At 36.2% G+C, this 22,822-nt stretch overlaps 2 protein-coding genes across 3 annotated transcripts in view; both read left to right on the top strand.

The window, feature by feature from the left end:
• The first annotated feature begins 834 nt into the window (after positions 1 to 834).
• ptgis (prostaglandin I2 (prostacyclin) synthase) lies at positions 835 to 12,886 on the top strand. Its single transcript, XM_048198926.1, has 10 exons — positions 835 to 993; positions 1,115 to 1,238; positions 2,246 to 2,421; positions 2,966 to 3,112; positions 4,267 to 4,388; positions 4,555 to 4,736; positions 8,572 to 8,710; positions 10,011 to 10,192; positions 11,413 to 11,564; positions 12,623 to 12,886. The coding sequence occupies exons 1-10, from the start codon at positions 929 to 931 to the stop codon at positions 12,765 to 12,767; spliced, it is 1,434 nt and encodes a 477-aa protein (XP_048054883.1). The 5' UTR covers positions 835 to 928; the 3' UTR covers positions 12,768 to 12,886.
• A 2,658-nt stretch (positions 12,887 to 15,544) lies between these two features.
• The window catches only part of kcnb1 (potassium voltage-gated channel, Shab-related subfamily, member 1), a 37,005-nt gene continuing 29,727 nt past the window's right edge, over positions 15,545 to 22,822 (top strand). Inside the window, exons 1-2 of one of the 2 annotated variants that reach the window (XM_048198924.1) lie at positions 15,545 to 15,673; positions 16,849 to 17,516. In XM_048198924.1, coding sequence (XP_048054881.1) covers positions 16,941 to 17,516 — 576 coding nt within the window. In that variant the 5' untranslated portion in view covers positions 15,545 to 15,673; positions 16,849 to 16,940. The remainder of the gene's footprint in view (positions 15,674 to 16,848; positions 17,517 to 22,822) is intronic. The other variant, XM_048198925.1, reaches the window with a different exon arrangement.

Raw genomic sequence — 22,822 nt, 5'->3', positions numbered from 1 at the left:
GATTCACTCGCTGTCATGAGTTATTGCAAAATATTTTTGTGACTTCTGCATTTTTGTCTCCTTGACTCTAAAACAATGGTTTGAGGCATTTGGAATAGCCTACATTTGACAAAACACATGTTCCCTAATGTTATTATTTACCATTTTAAAATAGATTTACATAATATTGTGTAGCCTATCACCTAAAGGCTTTTATTTTATATTAAAGACATTAAAGGCGCCAAATGGGGGAACAAATGTGTGAGATAAACACTGAGACTGGAAAATTCCCAACAGACAATCCTTTAAAAAGGTGACAACTCATATGTCATTGCATAATTTGCACTCTAATGACATCGTGTTTATGATGAGTTTCATCTAAAGGGATAGTTCACCCAGAAATTAATATTCTGTCATCATTTACTCACCCTCAAGTTGTTCCAAGTATGAATTTCTTTGTTCTGCTGAACACAAAAGAATGTCGGTATCCAGACAGCGGATGGGCCCCACTGACTTCCATAATATAGTCTATATATATATATATATATATATATATATATATATATATATATATATATATATATATGGGGCCATCAGCTGTTTGCTAACCCATATTCTTCCTTTGTGTTCAGCAGAACAAAGAAATTCATACAGGTTTAGAACAACTTGAGGATGAGTAAATGATGACAGAATTTCATTTTTGGGTGAACTATCCCTTTAAAGTAGGTTTTGATCTGCTTTATTTGTAACATGCTTCGTCGCTAATCAACATGACGAACAAATTGTTGTTTCCACTGAAACTTTCATGACAGTAGCTGTCATCGTCAGGTTAAGTCATATTCAGACTTACACGCCCACCGGACTGTAGTTGTGACGTATGTTAGTGTTGGTTTCAGTTGAGAGTATTTAACTTCTGGAAACCGGTGCAGGAGTCTTATGCACACTCGTCATGATGTGGACCGCGCTTATATTGCTGGGACTCGCGGTTCTTTTTCTCTACGCGAGACGCACAAGGTGAGTCCATACCTGTCTGACGACGAACGATACTTTCAGTGAGAACTAAACTTAAAAAAATACGCATCTCAGACAATTACGAATTAAACATTAAACAATTACGAATTAATCGTTTTTGCAGACGAAGAAATGAACCTCCTCTTGACAAAGGAATGATTCCTTGGCTTGGTCACGCGCTTGAGTTTGGAAAAGATGCTGCTAAATTCCTGACCAGGATGAAACAGAAGCACGGAGACATTTTTACAGTGAGTTCTTGTTGGGTCATATTTTGGTACAGTAAAATAATGCAGCATTCAACCAGCAGTCTGTCAAAAGGGGAAGTTTGTTAATGGGAAGTTGACAAATAAGGGGGAATACAGGTTAGCATTTAGACAATTTTAATCGCGTTTTAGCATTTTTGAAGTTCATTTAAATAGTTAGAAATACAATTATTCATGTAGTCTCTCAGCTGATAAGAGGTCAAATTAGAAAAATGTTTTTAATAGTTTTTTTAGATGAAGTAAAGCATTGCTTGAAATTTCCAGTCAAATACTTTAATACAGTTTACATGTACATATTATACATTATTATTGAATAAATAGAATAATTTTTTATGTTATGAATGATGACTGCAATGATGGATTATGGTTGTATGAGGCCGTCTTTCTTGTTGGCTTTGACTTTTAACTTTGACTATTTTTACATAAATGAAATTACATAATTGAAATTACATTATACAATTTTCACGTGGCTGATAATGGAATCAATAAAGGTCTGCAGAATCTTAATTCTGAAATGTAAGGTTCAAATAACTAGACATTATGTTGCAAATATAATATATCAGAAGTTGTGATAAATCGTATTTTTGCAAGAATGTTACATTTACAAAATTACACGCTATGTATTTTACACAACAATGTAGATGCAATTATTTTGGGCATCTCTGTTTGCATCATTGAATCATTATTTTCCTGTTTATCCCTAAAAAGTTGCTTTGAATCAATCTTCATTGTATAAAGCGCTATATAAATAAAGGTGACTTGACTTGAGGCCTCTTGCAATCAGAAGTCTTGATGCATTGATCTGGTGTATAACATAACCAATCCTTAGATGGCTGTTTTCTTAATACGTCTTTATCTAGATATTATTACATTACTGTAATAATGTAATAATAGAGATGTTTTAAGATGCAAATCTTGTTTTCTTTCATGACATTTCATGTGCCAACTTTAACTTTTTTCAGCACTAACCACACTAATCTAATGTGAACTAGGTGTGTGCAGCTGGACAATACGTCACTGTTCTGCTGGACTCAAACTGCTATGATGAAGTCCTGTCAGATGTGGTCTCGCTTGACCAGACTGGCTATGCTCAGGTCCTAATGAAGAGAATCTTCAGCCTAAATTTGCCCAATCACAACCCTGAATCTGAGAAGAAAAGAGCCGAGATGTAGGTTTCTGATAATGATAAGTCTCACTTTCTTGAACTAAACTTGAACTTTAAATACAACGTTCTGTCATGAAACTCTAGATGGCACAGGCTGATAGGTCCTTAACTGAATCACATTGTTTTAATATGGCACAGCTGATTGGTTCCTGCTGTATCAGTAGTCAGTGAGCTTGCTGCTAAACTTTCAAATACTTGGTCAGTGTCTGTTGTAAAGCAGTGCAGTGCACTTTCAGAAACCCTCCACCTTCCCCAGCTCCACCTGTATAGATCTGTTACAGCTAATTCATGTATTGTCATCTATGTATTGGCAGTAGCAAATCCTGTACTGTCTCTGCAGCTACAGCAGCAGCATAGCAGATGTATTCTGCCAATACCAAACATATTAACACTGTCATATCGATTACTATGCCAAACACTCAGAGAGTTGTAATGACAGAAATATTTTTAAGATGTTTTAAAATGCTATAGATGTTTTGATAACATCAAAAAGCTGAAATGTCAATTAATTTGAACCATATATATGTGTTTGTGTGTGTTTGATTAGGCATTTTCAGGGGACAGCTTTGACCCAACTTTGCAGCTCAATGCAGAACAACCTCCACTTACTCATGACCTCTTCAGAAATGGGCCTTAAGATATCTGAGTGGAAAAAAGATGGACTCTTCAATTTTTGCTACAGCTTGCTCTTCAAGTATGCCAACCTCTAAAATCAACATATTAGTAACCCCTTAAGACTATATGGGCTCGTTCACACAGAAAACGTTTTTCCATTACACAACACTACTTTTCCATTGTTTTATAATGTAAACACACACACTAGATGGATGTCTTTAACCATTACACTTGTTATAAAAAGTGTAGCTCTCAAGTTAAGAGAATCAATGGAATCTTTTTTGATTCCATTGACTTTCTTCATGTGTTTTTAACAGCAAAACGTTCTGTGTCTTGTTTCTTACCATAAGCATAAACAGCAATGTGATATTATCAGCAGGTTTCAGCATTCACACTGTACATATAGCAGAACCACAGCTGCAAATAGAGTTTCAGTGCTGGGACAATTTTTGTCACGTTTAGAGGAAGCAGGAAGCATGTTGAAAATGCACTATAAAACTAACTTGATGATTAAATTTGTAGTAAATCTCAATGGCCCTGATAACCATATTATAATTTATGGTCATTATTAGAGCAAGTGCTTGATGTTGTAACCTCATTTTATTTCATTTATGGTCTCAGTGATTTTGGCCAGTAAGACATGTTCCTGGATCAACATATTTTGTTGATGCTGGAACAACATTCCTGTCCAAAAATGTAGCCCTATCCCTAAACCTAACCCTACCCATAACTTATCCCTAAAATCAGAGGGAAATAACACTGATGTAGAAGCACCTAACCCTGTTGTAAGCCTAAACTTGACATAGACAAAAGAATATTGAATGTCTTGGTTGATCCTGGAACATCTTGTTTATGGTAAAATGACGTTCCCTGCTTGGCTAAATACTTGATTTGGCATTCATTCTGTACCCATAAACAAGCAGAACCTGTCCCACCCAAAAGCTGGCACAATAATTATCACTTACTATTGTACAGATAGGACCAGTTGTCATGCCTCGACAAGGTGCAGCTCAATTATCTCATGTATGCCTTTAGGTCATGCAGTAAAACATGGTATTTTGCGACAACAGTGACAAATAAAAGACTTGAACGTTGTTTTAACAGATTTTAACAGTTTGGAAAAAACGGATTTAGTGCAAAATGATTCAGGCCCACTTAATTGGCTTTCTAGTTTTGATTTTTATGCTGTATATCCTCATACCTCTCATTTCCTGTCTCTCTTTTTCCCTGCAGAACTGGCTATCTCACTGTGTTCGGCGCAAAGAACAATAGTGCGGCGCTAACAGAAGTTTATGAGGAGTTTCGCCGGTTTGACAAGTTTTTGCCTAAACTGGCTCGAACTACTGTAAACAAAGGTAATGCAGTTTCATTTGAAAGAAACTGTTAGAAAAACAGATTTTCATTCTTCCAATATTTTTTCTTTGTAAATTAATTTTCATTAGATGTTATTTATATAACTAACCTGTTTTTTTTTTTTTTTGTCTGTGTGTGTGTGTGTGTGTGTGTGTGTGTATACATTAGAGGAGAAAAAGATTGCAAATTCAGCCCGGGAAAAACTGTGGAAATGGCTGACTGTGTCATGTTTAGATAGAAAACCAGAACACCAGTCATGGGTGGGAAACTACGTACAGCAACTTCAGGATGAAGGCATTGATTCTGAGACTCAGAGGAAAGCAATGCTGCTTCAGCTATGGGTCACACAGGTGAGTTTCTCCCTGTCTCTCAATTAGTTGGCCCTTCACAAAACATACTGGAATATAAATCCAATGCAATGCAAAATAGTTACAAGAAGATGTTCTGTAAACATACACTATTGTTCAAGAGTTAAGATTTATTTGATTAAAAATACAGCAAAAACAGTAATTTTCTAAAATATATTTAATATAACTTTCTATTTTAAATTATTTTAAAATGTAATTTATTCCCATGATGACAAAGCTGAATTTTCAGCATCATTATTCCAGTCTTCAGTGTCACATGATCCCTCAGAAATCATTATAATATGCTGATTTCCTGCTTAAAGGCATAGTTCACCCAAAAAAGAAAATTTGATGTTTATCTGCTTACCCCCAGGGCATCCAAGATGTAGGTGACTTTGTTTCTTCAGAAGAACACAAATGATGATTTTTAACTCCAACTGTTGCCGTCTGTCAGTCAAATAATGGTAGTGGATGGGAACTTCTACTATAAGAGTAAATAAAACTTGCATAGACAAGTCCAAATTAAACCCTGCGGATCGTGACGACACATTGATGTCCTAAGACACGAAACGATCGGTTTGTGCGATAAACCGAACAGTATTTATATAATTTTTTAACTATAATACACCACTATGTCCAACCGCATTCAGCATTTGCTTAGTGATGTCTGATCGCGCTCTGACAGCTGCAGTGATGTCTCGCGCATATACTTCAATGAGTGTCAGACATCACTGCCGCTGTCAGAGCGCGATCAGACCTTACTAACGAGTGCTGATCGCGGTTGGACATAGTGGTGTATTAGAGTTAAAAAATGATATAAATACTGTTCGGTTTATCGCACAAACCGATCGTTTCGTGTCTTAGGACATCAATGTGTCGTCATGAGCCGCAGGGTTTAATTTGGATTTGTCTATGCAAGTTTTATTTACTCTTATAGTAGAAGTTCCCATCCACTGGCATTATTTGAATGACAGACGGCAACGGTTGGAGTTAAAAATCATCATTTGTGTTCTACTGAAGAAACAAAGTCACCTACATCTTGGATGCCCTGGGGGTAAGCAGATAAACATCAAATTTTCATTTTTGGGTGAACTATCCCTTTAAGAAACATTTATTATTATTATCAATGTTGTACTTTTAATATACTTTTGTGGAAACCATGATATTTTTTCAGGATACATTTTTTTATGAATAGAAAGTTAAAACAGCATTTATTTGAAATACATTTTTTTGTAACAATGTAAAAAGCCTACTTTCACTTTTAATCAGTTTAATGCATGCTTGCTGAATAAAAGTATTAAATTCTTAAATCTTACTGACCCCAAACTTTTGAATAGTGTTTGAATCAATTTGCTGCTCTTTTCCATAACAAAAAAACAAACAACAAATACATATAGTTTCAGAAAACATCAAATATAGATACTTTTATGGTGCTTTTTTGAAATTGTCAGTTTAAATGACTATTCACTTTCTTGCATGAAAAATCTCCTTTTGTATTTCACTAAGAAAACTGAAAAATTAATACAGCTAGGCTTGGAATAACATGAACTATTAGGTAACGTAGTTGTTCATCGTCATGAACATTAGGGTGAACTATTCCGTTTAGAATTCTTTTTGTCTGACAGCATGCTTAATCACTCAAAACTACATAATGGTGACACAGTAATACCTTGAGGTTGCCATAGGGATAGGCTGTTTCGCACTCATTCTGATCTTACTGTAAACAAAAGAGCCTGTCTCCTCTGGAATGCAAGAGTGTGTGATTTCACTCGAGTTCCTGACACTTCCATGAACACAAAACTTGACAAGCTGCCCAAAGCACACCTGAGACCGCATATCCTGAGGCCAAACAGCATGTACTGAATGATTCCTTTGTAACTGAAGGGAATTATGCAAAGGGTATTCATGCTTCCCTATTATCTACAATAAATTTGACTGAATTATTATGTGCGTTAGAGAAATTTGAATCAAGCTTGACAATGTAAAATTTCTAAATATGCACCTTGAGGCACAGTGGGGGGGGGTTAGAATGACAAACTATTCCTTTTTTAAATTTGAGTATAGATTTACATTGTATACGCATCAGGGCATCATGTGGCAGTACTCTAATTTAACCACATGAGAGCAGTATAACTAAAGAGAAATAGTTTCACTGTATAATGTGTGGTGCTTTATAGCTCAAATTTAGGGTTAGGGATTTGAACAAACTCCTAACCATGAGTATTAAGCTTCAGCACAGAACCCATCCCCAGTTTATGTTTTGCACATGAATGATACTACAAATAAATAATATGGCTTGTTGAGGGGAAGTGTGCTATTACTTTTCAAAGCAATCAGGCTTAAAATTTTCCCCAACGAAGGAAGGGAGAGCTAAATCTATCAAACAGAATATCATATAGACTTAAGGCACTTTCACACCAAGAACCATAACGAATAACTATATTAGCATCCACATCAACAAACAATATTGTTGTTTATCACAAGCATGTGCTGCAGTTTTGTCATCTGCTGCTTTAAATGCTTGACCTCTTTAAAGCAGGAAAAAATTGAAAATTGAAAAATTGTTGTGAAAGTGATTCCAACAATATTGTTTCTCTGTGCCGTTATCGTTATAGTTGTGGACTCTGCTATTCTTTTATGTAATACTAGGTCTTTATCGTTTTACCTATCATCCTTGGTATGAAATGGGCCTTTATCATAGAAACTTCCCACAACACCCTAGAAACCACCTAACAATGCCCTAGCAAATGCACTAGGGCAGTAAAGACTTGCTGTGTTACCAAACAAAAACACATTTTAAATAAATGCTAATAAATGTCTAATAAATGTCCTATTCAACAAACAATCCTGAAAAAAGTATAACAGTTTCCACAAAAATATTAAGCGCCACAACTGTTTTCAACATTGATAATAATAAGAAATGTTTCTAGAGCAACAAATCAGCATATTAGAATGGTTTCTGAAGGATCATGTGACACTGATAACTGCTTTGGCATTACAGGAATAAATAATAATTTAAAACATATTCAAATAGAAAACATTCTATTTTAGAATGTAATAATATTTCACAATATTACTGTATTTTTGATCAAATAAATGCAGCCTTTGTGAGCATAAGAGACTTCTTATAAAACATTTAAAAATCTTACTGAGCCCAAACTTTTGAATGGTAATGTAGTTTTCTTCATATATACATTCTTCATCTATAATACCTAATCCCAAGCTAAAACACATAAACCTATACAGGAATTACCATGCATAATGTGTTGTCATAGCTTGCCACAGCATGTGATACTCTTATAAAACCAACATGCAATGCAATTTCAAAATGTAAATGTATTGCATTGTTTAACAGGTTGTTCACAAGTAAAATGATCACATGGAAATTTCCTCACATAGAAAGCATTTCTTTGTGCTTTGTCAGGTTTATTGACAGACAGTCAATTTCACCTAACAGTCTGTTTCAGTCTTCATCCCTCATTGACCTTGACTGTCAGTTAGGAGTCCCCCTGAACCCACAGCAATTGTTGTATGACAGGTTTAACTGCACTACTCTGCACACACTGACAGCAGTGTTGATATAAAACCACTTATGAAGAAGCAATATGCTGTAGGTTAGACCCTGCTGTATATTTATATGAAATGTCATAGATCTTGTGACATATCAGTGTATCAGATCACTCTGTCTTGTTTTCTTGGTTTTCTATCTTGTTCTTAAATAAGCTTACTCTAGATTTAAAGAGTAAAGCCAGACATTTGATGTAAAAAAAAATATTCAGTGTCAGAACCTTTTTAGTGGTTGGTTTGAAAGTAATTTAAGGTATGTTTATGTCCTCAGGGAAATGCAGGCCCTGCTGCATTCTGGGTACTGGGCTACTTACTCACCAACCCTGAAGCTCTAAGGGCTGTGAGAGAGGAAATCCAAGGTGGAAAGCACCTCCGTTCAGAAGAGAGACAGAAAAACACTCCAGTGTTTGGTAGGTCACATCAGCAAGATAATTTATCATTTATCATTCTATAGTGCATATGCATATCTATTTGTGGTGATAATTGTTTCTGCAATTGAATCCTGAAGTAAAGTTTAAATACACACACAAACATATATATATATGTGTGTGTATATATATATATATATATATATATATATATATATATATGTATGTATGTATATATGTATATATGTATGTATGTATGTATGTATATATATGTATGTATGTGCGTATATATACATACATACCAACATATACTGTATTTGTATATATTAGTGCTGTAAAATCGATTAATCGCAATTTGATCTGGATCACATGACACCATTATTACAAGTGCTTGAATTCACAGCAGAATTAATAAAATTTCTGTGAAATTTTGATTAACAGAATTCTCTGTTAAATCACGTCATATCAAATAGTGCCGACATGGAAACTTATCTGATCTGATATCTGTGGTTTAACAGAAATAACTTTTCCCAGCACTTCAACGCTTAAAATATTGCCCAATTTGAATGTTATTTTTAATGTGATGTCCAAAACATTATTTGTTCATCCTTTATAGTTTGTCCCCATTTGTAAAACTAAAAGTTTCATGATGTAGGAAAGCAAACACTTATTTAGAAATAAAAACCACTGTAGTAGATGCTAGATGCGGTTAGATGTAGTAGATGCGGTTAGGGTCAGGGCAGGGTTTGGTTTAGGGTTAGTTACTTGTAGTTATGCATAATTTACTGTTATTACTATAGTAAGTACATGTAGTAACATGTAACCACGTCACCTTAAAATAAAGTGTTACCATATATATATATATATATATATATATATATATATATATATATATATATATATATATATATTTATGTTTTTAAAAGTATTTTCGTCTGCTCACCAAGGCTACATTTATTTAATTAAAAATACAGTAAAAACAGTAATATTGTGAAATATTATTACAATTTAAAATAACTGTTTTCTATTTGAATATATTTCACAGAGTAATTTATTCCTGTGATGGCAAAGCTGAATTTTCAGCATCATTACTCCAGTTAAACATTAAACATTAAAAATTAAAACAACATTAAAAATCTTAGTGGTTCCAAACTTTTGGACTGTACTGTATATATATATATATATATATATATATATATATGTGTGTGTGTGTGTGTGTGTGTGTGTGTGTGTGTGTGTGTGTGTGTGTTCATGTACTCTTATATATTTCAGGACAGGAGTTACAAAACCAATTCCATTTCAAATTAAAACCAAATTTTTGAAATGTCACTTGTTTTTACAGATAGTGTTCTTAGGGAGACACTGCGTCTAACTGCAGCTGCTCTCATCACTAGAGAAGTGGTGCAAGATAAGAAGATTCATTTAAGCAATGGTCAAGATTACCAACTCCGACGGGGCGATCGTCTGTGCGTTTTCCCCTTCATCAGCCCTCAAATGGACCCGCAGATCCACCAACAGCCAGAGGTGCACTTTCAGATTCCACTTCCATCCTAAACTCAACCAAGCAGAGAGATGAGATTCACTTGGGGGAGAAATCATTTTATTACCTGAAAAAACTGTGCAAAATTTGTGATAAATTTAAAATTTGTATTGATTTTCACTTTATAAAAAATAGGTGCAATTGAAATAGACTCAAGAGCTTACACTGCTCTATTAACAGCCTAAACATTTTCATAGACTCACATTAAAGGTACCATGCCACATCTAGAATACAATAGAGACTTGGTGGTTGGCTCTTTTGAACCAGAGCAAGCCAGAATATCCTAGCAACCAAATAGCAATGCCATATAAATCACCAACCACACAGGAACATGATAAAAACAACTCAAACACCTTAGCAATCACATAGCAACACCAACATGAAAAAAAAAATATTTAGTTTAAAATTAAAATATAATTCAAAATGATAAAAAGTATATATATATATATATATATATATATATATATATATATATATTTAATCATATTCTGTACTTTCTGTAGTTCAAAATGTTAACTTTTTTTTTTTTACTTAACTCTTAAGCAAATCAACAAAAATGTTTAAAATGTTTTTAATGTAGCTATGCAATGCTAAGATTTTCTTTTTTACAGATAATAGATTGCTAGTACATTGCTTTATTAACACACCTCACTTATTGATATAACCTAAACCTATTTATCTTGAACTTTATTGACGTCCACCATTATGATCAAGCTTGGATTACATTCTGAACAGGTCAAAGGGCTAATCTAGTGAGATATCTGGGATTAGCCATTCAAGTGCTGTCATTGGCACAAAGACAAATAGGGGGAAGGGGTCCACAGTTTATAGTCACTGCTGCTGATCCCACTATCTGTGCGAAACAGACACTCACACCACTTTGTAGGCCAAATTGCTGACGTTGCATACCGTAGTGCTGTGTATTGGCACTGTGAACTAAAGATCTGATCCAAGCTTCCATGTCAAGCATACTGATTAATAGTAAATTGATTAACAGCACAGCGAGATGCTGTTCCTGCAAGCAAACATTGGACGTGTATCACAAACATATCACATGAGCGCAGTTTCTTGCTTTATAATGTTTCATCAAGACAATCTAATGTTGTTGTCAGATGCTACAAATATCATTATGATGTATTCATTTTACACTCAAAGACACAATAATTAAAATTTTAATTCTGCTTGTCTTCTTGTAATGCAACAGATGTTCCAGTTTGACCGCTTCCTTAATAAAGATGGATCAGAGAGAAAGGACTTCTTTAAGGAAGGGACGAGGATGAAATATCCTTCCGTGCCCTGGGGGACCAAAGGCAACCTGTGTCCAGGACGGCATTTTGCAGTTAGTGCAATTAAAGAGTGAGTATAATAGCATTCAATACAACAATAAAGAGGAAACTTTCTTTAGTGTGTAATGTTTCTGTTTGAGCATGAAAAAGGTCAAAAGTTACAAAGTACAAAGTCTACTCCAAAAGAAGTTATTCTCTATATTAGTTTGGGAACTCCCTGAAATGCTTTGATTGTAGTCTTTAGTTTTCTTCCGGAAACGTACATATCTCATTATTCCTCATTTAAATAATTCCTACCTAAGGCATATGGAAAACAAAAGGGACGGGTCCTGGGCTAAGCCTAAGTTGATTGTAGAGACCATTGGTGGCAATTGTTCTACGATCAACGTAGGCTTACGATGCTTTCGGGAAACGCAGCCCTGATTGAGTTGCGTTAGCAGTGAGATGAAACTCGCTGTTATGGTAAGGTGCGTGACATTTACGAAACACACTTGATGAGTTTTACCAATCACAACACAATGGTCCAACCAACCAATCAGAGCACAATGCACTTATCGGAAGGAGGGGCTTCATAGAGACAGGAGCTAAACAGAGCGTTACTGACAGACTGGGAAGAGAGGTGCTGCAACAATGTAAAATATGTGAAAAAATAATGTGTTTTTTTGAACATTCAAGCCTGAAAACCTATTCTAGTAGACCCCAAAAACAAAATCAAGACTTTGTAAGATGTCATAAAAGGTCCTCTTTAAGGTGCGGTCACATTTACTGTTGCTACGCAAAATTTTGCAGGCAAAATCCAATTATTTCAATAGGAATCCACATGATTGGGAGTTTTGTACGATGGCGAAAAAGTTTGCTCGTGTTCAAGTTGGTTACTTGGATTCGCCACGTTGACCAACAGAAAGCTGCTTAGTTTGAAAGTGCCGTATGTTTGAACGGTGCTTCATACATTACCAGACCATTGACAATGATCAGTGGATCTTTTTTGATCGCATTAATGTGACCGCACCTTTAGTCCTTGTTTTTATCAACACCTGCTCTAAATACATCCATAAACTTTTGCCTATTTTATGCTTCTGTCTGTTAGCAACTATAATGACATTTGGAATTATTTTCTAATCCCTTTAGGCTTGTGTTCACAATCTTGACTCAATTTGATCTGGAGCTATGTGACAAGAATGCAACGCTGCCATTGGTAGACCCCAGTCGATATGGTTTCGGCATTCTTCAACCTGCGGGAGATCTAGAGATCCGTTACAGAAAAAGATCTTGACAGTGCTAATATGCCAAATCTTATTAAAACTGTACAGATAACAATAGCCTTTTTTACAACAATGTTTTTAACAATGTCTTGAATACTTTTTGCAATAATAAATATTGTATTTTTTTAAACTCTGGTTTACTCATCTCTTAAAACATGATGTCATTTGGGTTTACTTTTGTCACGATCCCTGCCTGTTTTTCCCTGTGTCTCCATTGTGTGTTCACTGCTCTTCTTGTTAGTTACCATGGACACTCGTTGGACCACGCCCCCTTGTTAACTCATTACCTTGTTGAGCTTGTTTAGTCTTGTTTTCTCACCCTATATAAGCCTGGTTCACTCATCCATTCCCTGCTAAGTCTTGTCTAGTGTTTACTGCAATTCTGAGCTTTCGGGCGTTTGTTCCCGTGTTCTTGGTTTTTGATCTTTTCCTGTTTCCTGGATTCCCTTGTTTGCCTGTGTGTTTCTGCTTTGTTGTTTGTTTGGACAGCCTTCCTGTGGATTTATGACCATTTGCCTGCTTTTGACCTCAAGTGTGGATTACCCTTTAAATACAATCCCTTCAACATAAAAGTCCACACAAAACAGGCACAAAACCGGGACTGTGACAACTATTCTTACTTTTCTGAAGAAATATCCCATCCAGAGGCCCATTCAATATCTGCAAAACACGCTTAACATTTGTTTTAAATCCCCTCCATGAAAAATGCAGAATCACTCAGATGTTTAAGTGTATTTTCTGCAAAGTTTTGTTTGTCAGGGTCAAACTAATTCTAAACCAAAGCAAATGTGCTAGTATAGTGAATAATGGTCACATTTTGGAGAATGCATGCCTGCTTTGTTATACAACAAAGTTAAAGCTTCGATCTGTCTACAGTGTTTGACTAGGGGTTACCTCAGGGTAAAATGCACTTTTGATTTTTTTTTTTTTCTCCTAAAACACTAAATAGCAACAAGCAATCACCTCATCACTTTCCTAAATGTCTGTTTGCTGGGAAATTGATTCATGTGCAATAATAAAAAAATCTAATTGAATATATGTTCAAATATATATATATATATATATATATATATATATATAAGTAGCAGATTTAGGTTTCTAGTGAAAATCCCTTTAATGATCACATTTATTTTGAGACAAAAGACTTGTTTTAAAGTCTTTTAAAGTATGCATAACAAATTATGCTTGCACATATGTCTACACTGCTATGAATAAAGACAGAAAAGTCAATCTCAGCAGATCATGAAGGTTACTATTTACACTCAAAATAATTAGGATAGATAATTTGCTGAAATTCAATATAAGGTCTTCTGAAATGTAATGATTGGAGAGACCAAAGAGCATCTTAGTAGAGCTACCGTGCTTCATCTTGGTAAAATATTAAATCAAACTCACATATTCAAGGAGCTGCAGCTATGGCTGAACTGACTCATAGGTTGCTTGAGCACTCCTCCAAAAAGCTGATGTATTTCCTAACGCATATGAAATAAGTGGCTAGTTTTCTGTATTGCCCTCTCTTCAGGCGCCATTTTCACACAGGTTACTCGTAACGACACACAAGGAGCTGCTCCAAGAGCCTCTTGGAGCTGGGTGGCAAGGGTTAAGCTCGCCGTCTCTCTGCCATTGGGCGGTGAGACTACGGCGAGCCAGCCATCTGCAAGGAAAGCAGCTGTCGCCTTCACGCAAGAGATGTTAGACATCAGTAAACGAAAACAGTGTGGATTCACCCCAAGACTTGTTGATCTTTTTCCATGAGAAAAAAGCGGCGCGATATGTGCCTGTCTGGAGAAGATGAACGAGCTGCTGTGTGGCTTATTTAAACTGTGGCGTCCCTGCGTTTTCACCCATTTAAATGCTTAATTTCACACCGCTGTCAGCAATAAGTCTTCACAAATTAAGGTGGGTTTTTTTCTACCGATATTTATCAGTCTACCCAGTTTTTATAAATGTTTACCGTATGCTTAAGTATTATTGACCGTATTGGAAATTTCTGCCGAAAACATAATGGGTAAAGTGTGACATGCTGTGCAGATGAGCTATAAGCTTTTTATAAATACTATTTAATTGCATTTTTTGCAGTTAAAAATGCCATACTAAGAACTACAGCTGCAATGAGGTTATAATATTGTTTTGTGGCGTGAACACGTCTGAAGAAGATGCATTTTTCCCTATGGATCAATACTGCTGGATGCCACTCCTACAACGTTTAAATTATATTTAATGTCTTTATGATAGCGCTTTGCCAAGATGTTTTGAATATGTCCTCTGTTATGGTCCAGAATAATGTGCTTTGCGTATTTAGCGTCACTTTTGTCTTCAAGTGTGCAAGAAGATCAATGAAATCATATCATAAGCGCAGCTGCATTGACACATTGATGTCAATAACGACTGCCTGATGCCATTAATAACATTTTATCCAAGAAAAGACGTGCGATGCTCATTAAAATCCATTTTAATTAGCTTCGCAGCGTGTACTAAAGGCTAAACCAAAATGTCTATCATGTCATCATGTTTTCCTCCTATTTTGCATGTTGTTGTTGCTGCTGCAGCTGTAGACTACGGTCGGGCTCCAGCCGACGTTACACTTAACTCTTTAGTTACAAGGTATGGAAATTAAATATAACCTTTTAGTCTTTTAGTTATTAGTTTATGGAGTCTTTTAATATACCAAAGGGGATATGGGGAGTTCTCAAACGGCAGATGTAGCCTACTGAAATGATGGTGATTATTAAATAGCCTGTTCCTTTCAGAGGATGACAGGTGGATCGCGTGCGCTCCAATTTATTTGGATTCAAATGTTTGTTATCTTTTGGGAGTTTAAACGGGCGTTTAACTTCGACAGAAACTGCCCTTCAGGAAAGCAGCAGGCGATTCAGCACCGCTCCGGTGGACAGCGACTTCTCAGGCTTTGGGATTCGTAAGAAATTTAATGTTTGTTATTCATCTTAACGATTCCGGTTCCTTAACGGCTCCGTTAACTACTCTTAGTACTTCAGATTCATTTAGTAACCTAATATTTGAAAATTAATATTGCATTTACTGTCCTTGATAGTCTGTTGTCAAAAAACGAGATCATTTCAGACTCCAACAGGACAGATATAACAAAAAAAGATATTATTTTAACAAAGTGGGCTTATACAGAAATTTTAACGACTTTTCACACACCTTTTAAAGGCAGCATAAATGCAGTCCACTAAATGCTTAGATTCACTAATAAAAAGAACCGGCTCAGACTGTTCGTGCTATCTTACTGAATCACTGAAAAGAATCGAATAAGAAGAATCGAGTCCTTCGTTTAGGATTCGAACCATATTGGTCGAGCTATATTATTGATTCGATGAAAATCCGAATCAAAATCCGGCTCATAAAAGACGTTTATTGCAGGAATTAGATTACACTGGTCGTGCTACATGTTTTTAATCCACTAAAAAGCACCGGTTCATAAGAGTCATTTGTTCGAGAATCGAACAACACGGGTGGCGCGCGCTGTAGACTCGTCGTGACGTACGCATCGGCGCATAAATGCGCGTTCAGGAACCGTTAAAATAATTAAAAGTCTTGCAAATATCAGTGCTTTTAATTGATTTTCGATTCCTTACCCTGTCAAACTTTTAATAAAATATGCTTCTGCTAGTAAGTGACTGGTTTAGGAATTTATTAATGGATTTATTTAATCGATAAATCTTAAAGGGATAGTTCACCCAAAAATGAAAATTCTGTCATCATTTACTCACCCTCAAGTAGTTCCAAACCTGTATGAGTTTCTTTGTTCTGCTGAACAAAAAGGAAGATATTTGGAAGAATGTCAGTAACCAAAAAGATCTTGACTACAATAGGATTGACTACCATAGTATTTATTTGTCATACTATGGTGGTAAGGCAGGCGAGATCTGTTTAGTTAGGTTACTGACATTCTTCCAAATATCTTCCTCTGTGTTCAGCAGAACAAAGAATTTCATACAGGTTTGGAACAACTTGACGGTGAGTAAATGATGACAGAATTTTCATTTTTTGGGTGAACTATCCCTTTATCAGAGTACTTTACACACGTCAGAAAACACACAGCTCATTTCTTGTTTCTCCTTTCTTCAGCAGCCTGAATAGAATGAAACAGCTCGGAGAACCACTGGTAACATTGCCTGTCCCATGGCCAACATCATAGGGTAGTCTACGCAAATAACAACATGGATAAACCCTCCGCAGGAATGAGTAAAGTTGGCTCTCGCTCGACAGCCTCTCTGCCCCCGGAGCCTGTGGATATAATCCGGAGTATGTCGTGCTACCGGCGTGTCAAACTGAACGTAGGGGGTCTGCCGCACGAGGTCCTGTGGAGAACCCTGGACCGACTGCCGCGCACACGACTGGGCAAGTTACGAGACTGCAAAACCCACGAATCACTCATGGAAATATGCGACGACTACAACCTAGACGACAACGAGTACTTTTTTGACCGGCACCCTGGGGCGTTCACATCTATTCTGAACTTCTACCGTACTGGGAAGTTGCACATGATGGAGGAAATGTGTGCCCTGTCCTTCAGCCAGGAGCTGGACTACTGGGGGGTGGATGAGATCTACCTGGAGTCGTGTTGCCAGGCGCGGTACCACCAAAAGAAAGAGCAGATGAACGAGGAGCTCAAGCGGGAAGCGGATACTCTGAAGGACCGGGATGGCGAAGAGTTTGATAATACGTGTTGTTCAGAGAAAAGGAAGAAACTATGGGACCTACTAGAGAAACCAGGCTCGTCTGTAGCAGCCAAGGTATACATCACTTCATTCACTGACAGACAGAGTCTTATCAGACTGATAAATAGGCCAGGACTCAGACATAAACAAACAACTTCCACAACAGTGAGCTTCATATCATATACAATAGCATTCCGGCAGCATTCAACATTGTGTCAAACATCTTCATCTGCCAAGAAAAAAACGCAACCTCAACATAAGCATATATCAACACTCAATTAGCTTAAAAGGCCAATGTAAAAAGTGCAGTTCAAGCCTCTGGACTCTAACCAAATAGCTTCAGTCGTGCAATCAATCACAACAGAGTGGCAATTTCGTGCCTCTCACATAATTCAAAACGTAGTATTTCCATGTAAACATTCACACTCAGAGCTTCTATGGGTCGATCATAGGTGCAGGTCTGACATCTATATGGATCTACATCAGTTTTGGTTGACATCTTTTGGTCTTGGATCAATAAGAACAGCATCTTGGTTGAATGGTATTGTTAGAGATGCAGTGCCTATCTGTAAACTTTTGTTCTCACTCTGTGTTGGTCATCTGTTTGATGCGCTCTAATTCTATAATTGTGTACCTGTGCTGATATATAGTCACATGGGATTGGGAGGGACAGTTCAGTGTAAGACTGTCCTTCCTGTTACCAGGCAACAGAGAGATGACTCTATCACTTTGAAAGAAAGAACTATAAGTCACTAAAGGACAAAGTTAGTGTTTGAGGGTGTTTGAGTGGTTTCTGGCTAAACTGGACCATTGTTTAGGCACATGTGCTTTATATTCGGTTAAGAACTAAACAAAGAGTCAGGCTTCTTTTTTGGCTTTTTCCTCTTCCCCCTCCATCTCTCCCTCCCTCTTTCTTCAGGCTCCTTCACTGCACCTCTGGCTAAATGTCAGGGAAATGTCACATTAATTATCCTCCATAAGACTTTGTGTCCCATTCTGTTTTCAGCCCCTCCTTTCTTCCCTCTATTCTCACTCGAACGGGCTCTGTCTACATCTGTCTCAAATCAGATTTCGCTGCATGGCCCTACCGCACAATGAAATTATGTCAGACCGCTGTCATATCAATGCAAATTACCGCCCGGTCATATATCAAAGCTAGACTTCACCTTTTCTGCATTTACTAGTCATGCATTACCATACTATATTTAGTGGACACTAATTAACAGTGTTTACAAGATAGGAGGTGTCAATTTGCTTTAAGGATCTTGTATTGAAGCCTCATGGTCAAAGCTGTGACGCCTCAGTCGAGGCATGAATGCTGAGGCAGTAAATGTTGTTTTTAATTTAATTGCACATGCAGTTTATTATGTAATATGTTCTAGTTTTGATTCAGTGCCATTTATTACCGGTATTGACTAGCTACATTGTAAATTTGAGTTGTGCGTCTTTAATCTATGCATTTTTAACCACAGGACTTCAGGTTCAAGTACATGCGTAGATGACATGAAATATGTTTGGGAAATACTTTGGGTGTGATATATTTAAAATATCTGATAACACTTTAGTATGGGGAACAATTCCCACTTTTTTTAAGTAGTTGCTTATTAGCTTGCATACTGGCTGTTTATTAGTACTTATAAAGCACATATTAATGCCTATTATGTATAACTTTATTCTATATCCCTTAATCCTTTCCAATGCCTATATTTAAAAGCTACAACAATGACCTTACTAAGTATTAATAAGCAGTAAATTATGAGTTTATTGAGGCAAAAGTCATTGTTAATAGTGAATATGTGTTACTAAATATTTTAAAGGTGCCCTTGAATGAAAAATTGAATTTATCTTGGCATAGTTAAATAACAAGAGTTCAGTACATGGAAATGACATACAGTGAGTCTCAAACTCCATTGTTTCCTCCTTCTTATATAAATCTCATTTGTTTAAAAGACCTCCGGAAAACAGGCGAATCTCAACATAACACCGACTGTTACGTAACAGTCGGGGTGTACGTCCCCAATATTTGCATATGCCAGCCCACGTTCCCAACATTATCATTATGAAAGGCATTAGACAAGGGCAGAACGTCTGGATGTGCACAGCTGAATCAACAAACTAGGTAAGCAAGCAAGAACAACAGCGAAAAATGGCAGATGGAGCAATAATAACTGACATGATCCATGATATCATGATATTTTTAGTGATATTTGTGAATTGTCTTTCTAAATGTTTCGTTAGCATGTTGCTAATGTACTGTTAAATGTGGTTAAAGTTACCATCGTTTCTTACTGTATTCACGGAGACAAGAGAGCCGTCACTATTTTCATTTTTAAACACTTGCAGTCTGTATAATGCATAAACACAACTTTATTCTTTATAAATCTCTCCAGCAGTGTGTAATGTTAGCTTTAGCCACGCAGCATAGCCTCAAACTCATTCAGAATCAATGTAAACAATATAACAGTATACAATACTCACATAATCCGACGCATGCATGCCGCATGCATGACGAACACTTTGTAAAGATCCATTTTGAGGGTTATATTAGCTGTGTAAACTTTGTTAAGGCACTGTTTAAGGCAAGCGCGAGCTCCGTGGGCGGAGAGCACGGGATTTAAAGGGGCCACAGCATAAATCGGCGCGTTTATAATGATGCCCCAAAATAGGCAGTTAAAAAAATTAATTAAAAAAAAATCTATGGGGTATTTTGAGCTGAAACTTCACAGACACGTTCAGGGGACACCTTAGACTTATATTACATCTTTTAAAAACATAATCTATGGCACCTTTAAACAACATACTCTAATACTCAAATTCTCTAATAATTATTAAAAAGTAATTTTTCACAGCACAGGAGTATATAAAATTAACTTGAAAAAGTTGAAAAACATATGTTATAATACACATAGAATATATATACAGAACAGTTTAATATAAAGGAATTTTCTGTTTTCCTTTTTTACAGGTGTTTCCCTGTTTTTTTAATTTTAGGGTTAAAGGAAATCCCATAATTTACTCACCCTCAAGACATCCTAGGTGTGACTTTCTTCTTTCAGTGGAACACAATCAGAGTTATATTAAATAATATTCTGGTTCTTCCCAGCTTTGTATTGGCACTGAATAATCCAATAATAATAAAACATTATAAACTATAATCACTGGCTTCGGGCAACGTTATTCGTCCTCTGACTGGATGTATTATGTAAGACTTAGCTCCTCTTATTCGAAATCCTCTGACATTTTTCTTTAAAACTTCTCATTTTGGACTTCTAATTTGTGACTGGTGTTTTGTAATCCTCTGTGCTTCCGTGTTCATCAGTTCTCACCTAAGCTTATGCTACGCCTATGTCATACGTCAGGTCAGAGGTCACCCTTCCACCAGAACTCGACAATCTTGTGAACACGCATACGACCGTTGCCGAAAGCCAGTGATTATAGTATATAAAGTGTTAAATATGGATATTTTTCTTACAAAACCCATTTCTTTGCTTCAGAAGGCATTTATTAACCTACTGGAGTTGTATGGATTACTTTTATGATGGATGGATGTGCTTTTTGGAGCTTCAAAAACTCAAAAAAGCTTACAAAGCTGGGAAGAGCCAGGATATTATTTAATATAACTCCATTTGTGTTCGGCTGAAAGAAGAAAGTTATATACAGAATGGCTTGAGGGTGAGTAAATTATGGGATAATTTTAATTTTAGGGAGAACTATTCCTTTAACAGAAAATGTCCTGGCAGAAAATGGCCAGTACCTTTTCTGTTTTATGGATTTTTTTCTTAAAGTGATATATACACATGCATTCTAACTTTGAAATAGTAATTTGAAATGATATGATGACAATCTAATATAATCTTATTGCGTAGTCAGGCCGTGCAGTGAAATCTAACATATTTCTCTTATAAATTCATAAGGACTTTAACCTAAAATCTTAAAAGTTACTGAACATGGTATAGAGTGTATTGCTGTCAGTGTTGCACCTGGAGGAGACAGACAAACCGCTGGTATTAGAATACTTACCAAATGCAAAGAATGACAAATCAGCCAAGATTAATCCCAATTAAAGGTGATGCTGTGAGTTCAGGCTGTAAGCACGAACAGGTCAAGACGGAGTAATTAGCAAATGTTCTTTTCAAAGAATCTCATTTCTGATTTAGCCCATAACTTTTATTGAAGTTCCGACCCAGCCCTGTGCCTGAGGATGTGGATATTTCCTGATTCTCAGAGATGTCACAAAACACCAGTCTTATTTACTGTCTCTATTTGGTATAAAGGGAAGTAATCACTTACTGGATGTGGTTATTTACAGCCAATGTCCTTCCAGAAGCCCTTGCAGCTCTGAGAGGCAGTTACCTTCTGGTTTGTAAAGCTTACTGCGATACCTGAGAAATGATAAAGGACATTTCCACAGTTCGAGTGTCATATGATTATTATCATGCCTTTGATTTATTGAAAAAAAAATAAAACACCATATGGTTGAAGGTGACCCTGTTTATTGTGAAAAAGGCAACCTTTCTCTTTCTCTATAGTTAATACTACTGCAATTTTATTACTATTATGTTCAAGGGACATTAATTCTTATGAGGGATACAGATAATAAGCCATCCATTCTATCAATGCAAAATTTATGAGGATATCTGACTAGTGCCTGTAAAGGTGTCTCATGTCAGGATGGCTAACCTAAAAATAGAAAACTACGGAAAGACTCCGCTTTTGTGACCAGGGCTGGAATCAATTCCTTTGCCGTTTTGCCAGTTCAGATGATAAAAGTGAAATTCATATCTCAGTGTATGAATTGATAGGATTAGATGAGGTGAAATGAATTTGAAATTGCTACTAATAATTTCTAAAGCTCCACCCTGTTCATTAATCCTGTAGTCAACACAACAGCAAATGAGTAATTTGTGTAATTTATGAAACTCCATTGTTAATGTGCAGGAGGTTCATTTAATAATAGTTACGAGCAGCAAAATCATAACTATATCAGGTACAATGTAACAGTTTGTACCCTGCTAAAAGTGATAAATGGTAAGAAGTACAACACATAGTAAATATTACATACAGGGGCAAACATGCATTAAAGGTGCCATTGAACGTTTTTTTTACAAGATGTAATATAAGTCTAAGGTGTCCCCTGAATGTGTCTGTGAAGTTTCAGCTCAAAATACCCCATAGATTTTTTTTTTAATTCATTTTTTTAACTGCCTATTTTGGGGCATAATTAGAAATGAGCAGATTCATGTTGCGGCCCCTTTAAATGCTCACGCTCCCCGCCCACGGAGCTCGCACTTGCCTTAAACAGTGCATAAACAAAGTTTACACAGTTAATATAACCCTCAAAATGGATCTTTACAAAGTGTTCGTCATGCATGCTGCATGCA

The sequence above is a fragment of the Megalobrama amblycephala genome, linkage group LG8, assembly GCF_018812025.1.
Source record: "Megalobrama amblycephala isolate DHTTF-2021 linkage group LG8, ASM1881202v1, whole genome shotgun sequence".
Lineage (NCBI taxonomy): Eukaryota > Metazoa > Chordata > Actinopteri > Cypriniformes > Xenocyprididae > Megalobrama > Megalobrama amblycephala.
This window is presented reverse-complemented; position numbering and strand designations above follow the sequence as displayed.

Coding starts and splice junctions, on each gene's coding strand:
- ptgis (XM_048198926.1), top strand. CDS start 929: ATGATGTGGACCGCGCTTATATTGCTGGGACTCGCGGTTCTTTTTCTC. Junction 4,737..8,571: donor TTCAGCTATGGGTCACACAG/GTGAGTTTCTCC, acceptor TTATGTCCTCAG/GGAAATGCAGGCCCTGCTGC. Junction 11,565..12,622: donor GCAGTTAGTGCAATTAAAGA/GTGAGTATAATA, acceptor TAATCCCTTTAG/GCTTGTGTTCACAATCTTGA.